Genomic DNA, 12,253 nt, shown 5'->3' with positions numbered 1-12,253 from the left:
GGAGACACTGCTTGTGGTACTCCCAGGGAATATAGCTCAGGAAGGGTGGCAGTGTTCACCACAAGAGACAGGGCCTTCTTAGTGCCAACACCCCAGCTATTGGACTTTCTCTGTAGAAATCAGACTGTCCCCCACTCTATGTATATTCTGGTGAGAATTTAAGCTCTGTTTGTTCCAGAACATCACAGGAGCGCCGCCATTTGTATAATGTAATGTTGATTATAGGGATGTGGTAGAATTCCACCAAATTTGGATTTGGTACCATATTTTCTGGGAGTCAGTGTGGTGTAGTGATTAGAGTGTTGGACTGGGATACCAGGGTTCGAATCCCCACACAGCCATGAAGCTCACTGGGTGACCTTGGGCCAGTCACTGCCTCTCAGCCTCAGAGGGAGACAATGGTAAACCGCCTCTGAATACCGCTTACCATGAAAACTCTATTCATAGGGTTGCCCATAAGTCGGGATCGACTTGAAGGCAGTTCATTTCCATTTTTCACCATATTTTCTATTAATTCGCTTAATCGTTGAGGATCAGATTTAATGTAGTGAATTTCCGTGACTATTTGTGAAAATAGACTTCTTAAAAAAGATCTGCCTCTCTAAACATTGATTGAAAGAATGATAATTTTTTGAAATTTCCTTTAAAAATATCAACATTTTCTTCAAAATATCTATTTCCTTCAAAAGTAAAAGCAGCAGCTAGCGGATAAAGAAAAAACTTGAATTGATGCCAGCATGTTAGGTTGCGGGAATGCTTTCCAACTGGCCCTGGCCAACGTATCCCATCCCTAGCTAACTGTGATAAGAGTATTTAGTATTGTAGTTCTACTTTGGCTTTTAATTCTACATTTTTATAGTTAGTCGCCCTCAGCTCTCATGAGAGGAAGGGCAAGGTATAAGAAAAAAGCAACCATCATGATTAAGTCCTGGGGTGTAACCAGGCTTTGAATGCACTGGGAGAGCTGTGTCCACACCATACCACAGGTGTTGCATTCTACAAGTAATGTGGTCCTTTTCTGGAGTCTGTTAGTATCGGTCAAATCCAAGAATTCCAAAATAGCATCTAAAAAATCAGTTTGCTGCTACTCCGTATTAGCTCTTTCATGAACATGTTCCCAGTAGCTTGCCTGTCTAAGGAGACCTTTAAGCATTACCCTAGCCAGGTCTGAGCCCTTTTCTTATGAGTGGCTCAGCTGGGGTATCTTTTAAACAAGCCAATCACATCTTGTGGATCTCTCCTGTAGATCGGCACCTCTCCTCCTGGTGACGTTGCAATGCCGTGATTGGGATTGTGAGGTGCGCAGCCAGCCAGTGTGGCGTAGCGACCTGGGAGACCAGGGTTCGAATCCCCACACAACCATGAAGCTCGCTGGGTGACCTTGGGCCAGTCACTGCCTCTCAGCCTCAGAGGAAAGCAATGGTAAACCTCCTCTGAATACCGCTTCCCATGCAAACTCTGTTCATAGGGTCGCCAGAAGTTGGAATCGACTTGAAGGCAGTCTGTTTCCATTGAGAGCCAGTGTGGTGTAGCGGTTAGAGTGTTGGACTAGGACCTGGGAGACCAGGGTCTGAATCCCCACTCAGCCATGAAGCTCACTCAGTGACCTTGGGCCAGTCGTTGCTTCTCAGCCTAAACTACCTCACAAGGTTGTTGTGAGGATGAAATGGAGAGGGGGAGAGCCATGTACACCACTTTGAGCTTCTTGGAGGAAAGGTGGGATATAAATATAACTAAACAAACAAACTGGCTTCTGCCTAGGTGGCTGGGACAGGTAGATACTATGCTAGTTGCACAGCGCTGCTCAGAGAAAAGCAGCTCCTACTCAGGCGAAGGAAACATTTACAAGGCTCCTCAGTGGAAATGTCAGCTTTAGTGGCATGTTATCTAAATGCACAGTGATCTCACCTTTGGCCCAAACAGCCCAGCAATCCCTGGAAATCCTGATTCACCAAAGTCTCCCTGGAAGTTTAAAAAATAAAACAGAGATGAAAGGAAGTGTCCAGTTTAAACTACTGCAAAACTTGAGAAGCTCGTGTTTAAAGGGCAAAAGAAGGGTAACCATGAGCCAAGGTGCGTTTAGGGAGGAGGAAGAGTCACAATCCATCTGGTTATTGGTCCAACAGTCTCTGCAAATTGAGCAAGAGGTGGGAAAGAAAGATTTCTTTAGGTATTGATTCTGTACAGCCTGGTCCAGGACCACAGAGATGGTTAAGAACATGAGAAGAGCCCAGCTGAATCAAGCCAAGGTATCCGTCTATTTCAGCAACTAGTTCTGCCCAAATCATCCAATGAGTTTCTTCAGGAAATACTTCCAGCAGCTGGTATTTCCTGGTATACTGCTTCTGAACCTGGAGGGTCCATTTAGCCTATGTGTGATGCAGATGAGCAAAGCTTTTAGATTCACAATTTTTTCTTGTTTTTAGATTCACAATTTTTTCTGCAGTACATATTACATGACGTTTTCAAAACTGCAGCCTTCCTAAATCCATGTACATTTTTCGCCAGCATGCATAGGCTTTGGTATCACCACACAATAGGAAACAAGGTTGTCTGAAGAAGTCCAAAACACAACGGAGCGTCAATTAACAGCTATGGAACAAGCTGCAATATAAAAAAATGCATATCCTGCACATTGTGTGTTGAAAATTCTTACTAGAGAACTTTCTACTCAAATGGGAGGGGGGGAGAAGAGAGTTTTATTTATTTTATTTAAAAGCATTGCTAAATTCCTTAATATTTTAAAAATACCTCTAAGCCAGTGGTTCCCAAATCTCTACCCCCACCCCAAATCACTTGAAAATTGCTGAGGGTCTCGGCAGACCACTTGCTTTTTCTGCCTGCTGTAGCAAATCCAACATGCTGTGCTAGATCCTGTATGATTTTTATTTGTACATATTTATTCCTTCTTTCATTTCTTATACTGTATTTTATTGTATTAAAATTAAAACTGTAATACAATAAAATACAACACAGAAATTAAAAGAAGCAATGAAAAGAAAAATAAGTATGATTATTTAACATGATTAACCGTGGACCACCTGAATGAAGCTCCCGGACCACTGGTGGTCCATGAACCACAGTTTGGGAACCCTTGCTCTATGCAGTGTATACGCTACACGTACAATACAAAAAGAATTGCCATTAAGGAATCTGGGTCTAAGGAAAGCCTGGGCAAAAGGGTTAGTCTTTACAAGACGTCTGCAGCAAGTGATGGGCTCCTACAGGATATCAATCAATCAATCAATCAATCAATCAATCAATCAAAATAACAAATAAATGGTTGCTGCTTCACAAGATATGAAGTTGAGATACCGCAATTGGTGCTATTTTGCTGATTATTTTTGGTGGTGGTAGGGATCCAAAATTCAGCATCAGGTTCAGGAGGGAGCTTGCCGTTCACAGTGGGGGCAGCCACCTCTTGTATTTTTCTTTTACTGCTCCCACAGGTTGTGGCAACAACAGCCAGGCCACCATTTTATTTATCCCACAATGCTCCGGATGTAGCACCATTCAGCTGCAGCACTAGGGGACTGAAGAAGACCTGCCCTGGGAGTGCGTATCTGAGCATCTGGTACTTGCTGCTCGCTGCTTTGGGGTGCTGTCTCTCAAGACAACTGAAGTCCCGGGACTTCCCAGGAGGATCCCTACGCCTGTGCAGCCTCTGAGACGAGTTCCGTCATGGATGAAACTTATCCAGTTTAAATTCAGTCAGAAGGCTCTTTTCTGACTGGGAATAATTTCTTCCGGTTAAAGAAGAAACGTGAGATTTCCCACATAGCTTTGTTTTGATTGTTGGAGTCTGGAATTCGTCAGAATTGTCTGTCTTCCAGCAGCTCAGACAGAGCGAGGATTTTTATGCTAGCTCAGCTGGATAAGTGACCCGTTTTTTTTATACGGATTAACAGGCAAACATCCTCCTGTCTACATTCATCATTTTCTTATCTATACAGCTAAAGAGATTTGTCAAAGTAACAGCAATTGAGATAACCTAGGTGAGGTAAGACTTTCCTTTTTTTATTCACGGAACTAAGGGGGAAGAAAATATAAATAGCGTATCTTTTTTTTTATTGCAAAAAGCTGACATGGAAAATAGCATTCTAAAGATTAAACGGATGAGAGATTTCTGATTGAAAGAGATAAGACTGGGACTATTTTTCTTGATCTACTTTTTTTTTTCTTTTTGACGAATCTGCTCATTCTGTCTGCTACTAGCTATTTCGACGCTGTGAACTAAAGCCGTTCTTACACTTCTGGGCAGATAAGAGATAAGGGCTGTCTAGCGTGTGACGTTAGTTTGCTGGAAAGATTAACTCCTTTGTAACTGGTTAAAGAAATAAGCTGCTCTTTGTTTGGGACATTGAAAATTGAAGGAGTTTTGTTCCTTTGGCTTTAAGAATGACAATTAAGAAGATCATGGATGTACAAGAAGGGACTTTATCTCTAGACATGTTTCAGAAAATAATGAATGGGATTAACTCAATAAAACAAGAACTGAGAAATAATAGACAAGCATGGAGAATTGAATTTCACGAAATGAGACAGGAGCTGAAAGAAACTCAGGATTCTATGAGAAAGGAGAATAAAGATAGATCTGGAAAACAAAAAAAGGATGAAAGAGAAATTAAAGGCAAGGTTCAAACTATGGAGATTGGCTTAATTATGGACATGAAAAAAGATTTGGATTTCCTGGCTGTGATGGATCCTGGAGACAAATATTACAGTTTGGAATTCAGCGCTGTCCCTGAAGGAATTGAAGAGATTGGAGATAAAGATATTATCGGTTCAAAAAAATTCTTGGACTGGAAGGATTTGATGGAACTTGAAATGGAGAAAGTTAACAGAATTAATCCCTGTTTTGTGTCAATGGAAAAACCTTCAAGAGATGTACTAGTGTATCATGTGGAAAAGAGGAACAGAGATGCGGCTTTGCAACAATACTTCAGTGATACGTTTGGATTTGATGGCAAGAAAATATCTGTGATGGAGGAAATTCCTATCAGACTTTTATTATATGACTATGACAGCAAGATTTTTGGGTGCGTAAAGATGGAAGATGGAAGATGGACCCAATATGGATAATGACAGAAGAGCGATTTAAAATTACTGGACTTAGTAGATTTGATGAGTTGGATTAATTGGCATGTTTATTTAGAAAAATATATCTCAAGGATTGGAAACTTCTCTTTGACTTTTTGTGGAAGATTAAAATGATATGATGTTAATGAGATTTGAAACCAACTAAGATAACCGTTGGAGGAAGGTGATTTTATAATCTATTAAGAGATAGGTTTGTTATATATTATAGATTTATAGCTGAACTATGACAAATCGGAAGTCAATATTCTTTCTTTTTTATATATATATATATATATTCTTTTTGTATTGTACTAGTTATTGATTTGTGTTGTTTTCTTTTTGTATTGTTTTGGTTTTGAAAATTGGAATAAAAATTAATTGAAAAAAAAAAAGACAACTGAAGTCCCTGGTAAGTGCTGCAAGGACTGGGACCCCCTGCCTGGCCCTTGCTCCAGAGAGAGGCTGCAGTTAATCTTGCAGCCTCTTGCATCAGCTGCTAGCTGGGTCAGGAGGCATAAAAGCCCAGCTGCCCTTGGGTCTGCTGCCGGCGCGGTCGCCACTGAAGGGGCAACACCAAAGGGAGTTGCCCCTTGGAGAGTCCCTTAGGGAGCCCCGAGGGTGCTACCCCCTTCTATTACCTTGTTTGTTTGTTTTAATTTTCTGTTAACCCAATCTAGAGGACATTGGTGGTGGGGTGGGGTGCAGGAGAAAGTCACCAGATGCCTTCCGAGTGAGAGTCTGTAACTGGCAGAAGGCTGGCCCTCCCTGGGTGTGAGACAGGAGGGAGAGTAGATGGGCCCAGTGTGAAAAAGTTTGAATGGGTATGACTGTTCCCAATTCTCGCAGAGGCCTTCTGGGATAATTGGCTCCGGCAGGCTTTGTTGGTGGGCTCGTGTTGGGTCCATATCAGGTTTTTAGGAGGTGTCTTAGTACGGAGGAACATGGGTGATGCCACCCCAATTTCAGTGATCATGGGTAGAGGGAAATATAGCCACGGGGATGTGGTGAATTACCGTAGAAGACGAGGGCAAGGCTATCTGCACCTTGTTCCTTGCTGCCACTCCCCTCATGGGTGGGTCCCTCGTTGCTCATCTGCTGTGCCCATTGGCCTGTGTGTGTTGTTGTTTAATGCCAGATCGGTACACAATAAGACCACTCTCATCCATGATTTGATTGTGAATGAAGGTGTCGATTTGGTGTGCATTACTGAGACCTGGGTGGGTGAGCTGGAAGGAGTTGATCTGACCCAGCTTTGCCCACCTAGATACTTGGTACAACACCAGCACAGGCTGCAGGGATGGGGGGGAGGAGTTGCTGTGGTCTACAAAACTTCCATCTCTGTCACCAGGAAACCACTCTGTCTTGGATCTGGCTGTGAGGGCCTGCACCTGGTGTTGGGCCGAGGAGACCGTAAACAAGGGTTGGTGCTGGTGTACCATCCACCCTGCTGCCCGGCAGCTTCTCTGACTGAGCTGGCAGAGGCCGTCTCAGCTGTGGTGTTGGAGGAGCCCAGAACGATAGTGCTGGGTGATTTCAATGTCCATGCTGAGGCTGCCTCTAGTGTTCTGGCTCGGGACTTCATGGCCTCCATGACGACCATGGGGTTGTCTCAAGTTGTCACTGGTCCGACACATAGGGCAGGGCACACCCACAACTTAGTTTTTGCTCCAGATGGAGGAAGGGGTGGTCTGGAGATAGGGAGGGTGGATGTCACCCCATTGTCATGGTCAGGCCACTTCCTGCTGAAGTTTAGACTTATGGCTCTGATCCTTCCCTGCAGTGGTTGTGGACCGATTAAGATGGTCTGCCCCCGGAGACTAATGGAATCCACAGGATTCCTGAATGTCCTGGGAGAGTTCCCAGTAGATAGAACAGGTGACCATGTTGAAGCCCTTGTCACGCTGTGGAACAGCGAGGCGCGTCGGGCTTTTGACACGGTTGCCCCCAAGCGCCCTCTCTGGCATTGTGGAGCCTGGTTTGCCCGAGCTAGATGACGGCTAGAGCACAAGTAGTGAAAGACGTGGTGTGGGGCTGATCGAGCACTAGTAAAACATCATAACCGTGCCTACTGTGTGGTGGTGAGGGCGGTGAAGAAGGCCCACTTCTCTGCCTCCATTGTATCCTCAAGTAGCCATCCAGTGGAGCTTTTCTGTATTGTCAGGAGTCTGTTGACATCAACTGCAGGAAATGGAGTTTTAGACCCTTCGGAGGCCCACTGTGAATTGTTTGCAAGGCACTTTGAGGGTAAAGTTGCTCGCCTCCGTAGCAGTCTAGATGCCCCCTCCACATCTACTGTAGTCCCCAGTGAGGTGTCCAGTGCAACATCTGCTGCAACTTCTTGGGAACGGTTTCAGTTGATGCGGCCTGATGACATAGACAAGGTGCTTGTGATGATGCGGCCAGCAACGTGTCCTCTCTACCCTTGCCCTTCTTGGCTTATTAAAGCTTGCCGAGGGGGTCTGACTGAGTGGATCGAGAGTGTGGTGAACGCATCATTGTGGGAGGGAGTGGTTCCAGACACCTTGAAAGAGGCGGTGATTCAGCCACTCCTGAAAAGCCCACCCTGGACCCATTGGTTGTGACGGGTTGCAAATACCCCCTTTTTAGGGAAGGTGATTGAGCGGGTTGTGGTGCAGCAACTTCAAGTACTCTTGGATGAAACAGATTATCTTGATCCATCCCAGTCTGGGTTCAGGCCTGGTTATGGGACTTGGTTGCCCTGATGGATGACCTTTATCGGGAGGACAGGGGGAGTGCGACCCTGTTATTCTTACTTGATCTCTCAGCGGCTTTTGATACTGTTGACCATGGTATCCTTCTGGGCCGACTTGGTGAGATGGGTATTGGAGGAACTGTTTTACAGTGGTTCTGATCCTATCTCCAACATCGCTTTCAGAGAACAGCATTGGATGACTGTCTTTCGGCCTCCTGGCAGCTGTGCTGTGGGGTGCCGCAGGGTACCATCTTGTCCCCATGCTGTTTAACATCTATATGAAGCCCTTGGGAGCAGTCATCAGGAGATTTGGGGTGAGGTGTCAGCAGTATGCTGACGATACCCAGCTCTATTTCTCCACAACATCTGAATCGAGAGAGGCCGTGCAAGCCCTGGACCACTGCCTGGACTTGGTAGTGGGCTGGATCAGGGCCAATAAACTGAGCCTGAATCCTAGGAAGATGGAGGTGCTGTGGGTTGGTGGTTCCTGAGTTTGGATGATTGGTCAGTTGCCTGCTTTGGATGGGGTCGTACTCCCTCTGAAAGAGCAGATTCGTAGTCTGGGGGTGCTCCTGGATCCATCTTTGTCGCTAGAGGCCCAGGTGACCTTAGTGGCTAGGAGTGCCTTTTATCAGCTTCGGCTGGTAAGACAGCTGTGGCCATTTCTGGACCGGGATAGCCTGACTACTGTTGTCCACGCACTGGTAACCTCCAGGCTCTATGTGGGGCTGCCCTTGAGGTTGGTCCGGAAGTTGCAGCTGGTGCAAAATGCGGCAGTGAAACTGCTCACTGGGGCATGGTATCGTCAGCATGTCACTCTGCTGCTGAAAGAATTGCACTGGCTGCCCATTTGCTACCAGGCCAAGTTCAAGGTTCTAGTTCTGGTGTACAAGCCCTATACAGCTTGGGACCAGGATACCTGAAAGTCCATCTTACCCCTTACCCAGTCGATCACTGCGCTTTGGAGGTGAGGGCCTCCTGCAGATACCATCTTGTCAGGATGCACAACATAGGAAACGGACCTTTAGTGTGGTGGCACCTACCCTGTGGAATTCCCTCCCCTTAAATATTAGGCAGGCGCCATCTCTGTTATCTTTTCAGCACCTATTGAAGACTTTCCTCTTTCAACAAGCCTTTTAAGTTAAGACCTATCCCAGTCTGTGTTGGAATTGTTTTTAATACGTTTTTTAAAACCTTCCCCTCCCCCTAAACAATGTTATTTAACCCTTTTTATTTAAGATGTTTTTAAAGCTTTTTAAAAGAATGTTTATAAAGTTGTTTTATTTTAATGTATTTTAAGGTCTGTTTTTATGATGTTTTCAAGTGTTTTACTGCTTTTGTTTGCCGTCCTGGGCTCCTGCTGGGAGGAAGGGTGGGATAGAAATTAAATAATCAATCAATCAATCATTCCAGATCATTGTGTTTGATTGTGTGTGCGTGTGTGAGGGAGGAATGGTGGCCACCAGAGGGGGCTGATATTTTTGGTAGCAGCTTCCCCTTACCCCGGCACAATGTACCTGAATGAAGTTTTGTCTGAAACATTCAGGGGGGGGGAATAAAATGGTGGCATGACGGCCAAGGGTGCTTTGTCTGCGGTGATGGCAAAACTTTAAATAAAGAAAGAAAGAAGCCACGACTTACAGACATAGGCACCCACAATCCTGGAAGCAGATTTTGTGTGACCTGAAAATATTGGTGAAATCCCCCATCCACCCTCTCAAAAAATGTGAACCTAGAGAACGGGGCGAGAATGCAAGGGGGAGAGATTTCAGAACAGCGCAACAAAATTCAGACAGTCTACTTGCATTTGATTCCGTTTCCAATCACATCACAATGACAAAAATCAATCAACACCCACTGGAGAACCCCACCCCAATCTTTGATTTCTGAATCGACTTTGCGCCTGTGTTTGGAAGATCTGTGACACAGAGAGAGCTGCCAGAAGGCAGTATTAAGGGCAAAGAAGACAAACATTTCCAAGCAAAACACACCCCACATTCTATATCCGCAAGAAACGGTTTTACATTGCCTGACCTTTGCACAAGAAAATGGGAAAGTCTCCTGGAACATTTGAGGGGAAACGAGGGCCAAAGAGACCCTCAGTGAGTCACAGAAATAGCAACAGTGGAAAAACCCTTTTATGGTCTGTGCAGTCTTCAGTCTCAGCTGTGCTCCAGAGATGATTCCAAATGGGCTTGTTTGGCCTGGCTGTAAATGACTCAAACGCTGGGATTTCCACCACTTCTGTAGCAAGGCCATTCTAGAGTCTTAACAGCCTTTGGCGGTTGGGAAACTTTCCTTGCCATGTTCTTGAGACATGCTTTGGCAAGACAAGGCCTGCTTGGAAGCTAAGAAGTTGTGAGTAGCTTTCAGAGGATCCATAAATGAAGACAATCAAAGTAGCAAAGCTAAAAAAAAACCCCACATTTTAAAGCACTCTTTTTGAAAAGAAAAGGGGGAAAAGAAAACTGAAAAGGAAATTATTTTCAGGGGGTAGTCATCTTGTGTCACCTTAAAAATGAACAAATTTGTTATTGCACAAGCTTTTCTGGACTAGAGACCACTTCACCAGATGCATGGAGTGTTATCCTGAGTTGGTATATATGGGTGCAGAGGGGGGGGAAACTAAACAATGAGGTCAGAAATGCAAAATGTACAGGCTGCAAAAATTGTATGAAAACTTAAGTGCATGTAAAATTATGACAACGTACAAAATGGTGTTGATGGCAACATAAACATCCGAGCATTAGCAACTAACATCTGCAGTGGGGGAAGAACACCCTTTATCACAATTCAGGCCATAGGTAATAGCAGTGGAGGCTGCTCCACTAGGGCAACTGGGGCAGTGCCCTGCCAACCTCCGTCTACCCTCATCCAAATCCCACTTGACTGCCTTCCTACTTCCAACCAATCAGGAGGTGGCTCCGTCTGTCATCGACTCTGCATCAGCCTACTGTTGGTCTCCCTGCTTTCCGACCTATCAGTCCCAATGGGCACCAGCCATCACTGGGTACTAGAACCGAATTTCTTGAAAACTGAAGACAGATAGGGTTGGTGCCAGACCTAGTACGCTTAGAGCAGACCAACTGATATAAATGTTAGTCATTACTTACTTAGCATACTTTAAGCATGAGACTGAAGCTCTCTTCAGGCATTCTGTCTTTGTCATAAGATGTGAGGGGAGGCTGTGGCGATAAGAGCACTAGTCTTGCTGCCCCTGCTGCTCCAACTCTTCACGAGTTGGATGGCGATCTTCTGAAGCAGGGAGTCTCTAGTACTTGGAGAGATTCCCCACAAAATTCAGAACATTGCTGCAATCCTACATGCACTTACCTCGGGGTAGGGATGGAGGAGAAATTCAATTCAGTTCACATTTAAAGCTGAAAATATCAAATGTGCACTTTCCAAAACAATATGGGAACTGAAACACAGCCGTCCTTTGAAATGTGCACTGCACTGCAATTCTCCAAGTAACAAACGTTTACGAAAATGCATATGTTAAGGGTGCATAAAAAGTAATATATTAGTGAAAATAACATATAAAAATACATTATATTAGGAAAAACTGCTTGCAAAAATGTGTACATTAGTCAAAACCACATGTGTTTATTGGGACACATTCACACCAAACGGTGATTAATTTTCATGGGGATTTTTTTAAAAATTTGCAGATTACTGTAGAAATTTGGAGAACTTCCATCCCTATCTGGGAGCAAGCCCCAGTGAACTTAGTGGGGCTTACTTTTGAGTAGACATGCATAGGATTGTGCTGTAAAGCACTGTGTACATATGATGCTGCACCATCATCAGTTATGTTTGCCTATTTATTTATATCCCACCTTCCCTCCAAGAAGCTCAAGACAGCAAATGTAGTCTCCCCCCCCCCCCAATTCTATCCTTATGACAAACTTGTGAGGGAGGTTAGACAGAGGGATAGTGACTGCCCAAGGTCATCCAGCAACCTCTTTGATTGAGCAAGGATCTGAACCTTTCTCTTGTTGGTCCTAGTCTAATACTCTAGCCACTATGCCACAGTGGTTCTCAAAGGGAAGGGCAATAGCTCTGTGGCTCAGTGACAGGGGTATGCTTTGCATGCAGAAAGTCTTAGGTTCAATCCCCAGCATCTCCAGGTCGGTCTGGAAAAGACCCTGTCCTGTAAAGCCACTGCCAGCCATGGTAGTCAACACTGAACTAGACGGATCAATGGTTTGACTTGGCGTAAGGCTGATTATCATTTTTCTTCCTTGGCCCAAGAGTAAGAAATCTTAAGCAGAATGACACATCTACTTACCGGCTGCCCCTTTGGACCTGGCTCACCAGATGTTCCAGGGAGCCCCATCCCACCTTGGGGCCCTCGTTTCCCCAATGGACCAGCCTGCCCAGGCAATCCCCTTTCTCCCTAAAAGTAACAACAACAACAAAAAGATTATCAATATAATTCAGTGGAAAATTCAATGGAAA

The 12,253-nt window shown here is 44.8% G+C and overlaps 1 protein-coding gene across 2 annotated transcripts in view; it reads right to left on the bottom strand.

The window, feature by feature from the left end:
- COL27A1 (collagen type XXVII alpha 1 chain) overlaps positions 1-12,253 on the bottom strand; it is a 376,750-nt gene that overhangs the window by 24,472 nt on the left and 340,025 nt on the right. For both annotated transcript variants that reach the window (XM_061603994.1, XM_061603995.1), the window contains exons 49-50: positions 12,084-12,191; positions 1,909-1,962 (exon numbers count right to left, since the gene is read on the bottom strand). In XM_061603994.1, the coding sequence (XP_061459978.1) occupies positions 1,909-1,962; positions 12,084-12,191 (162 nt within the window). The remainder of the gene's footprint in view (positions 1-1,908; positions 1,963-12,083; positions 12,192-12,253) is intronic.

The sequence above is a fragment of the Rhineura floridana genome, chromosome 20 (genome assembly GCF_030035675.1).
Source record: "Rhineura floridana isolate rRhiFlo1 chromosome 20, rRhiFlo1.hap2, whole genome shotgun sequence".
Classification (NCBI taxonomy): Eukaryota; Metazoa; Chordata; class Lepidosauria; order Squamata; family Rhineuridae; genus Rhineura; species Rhineura floridana.
This window is presented reverse-complemented; position numbering and strand designations above follow the sequence as displayed.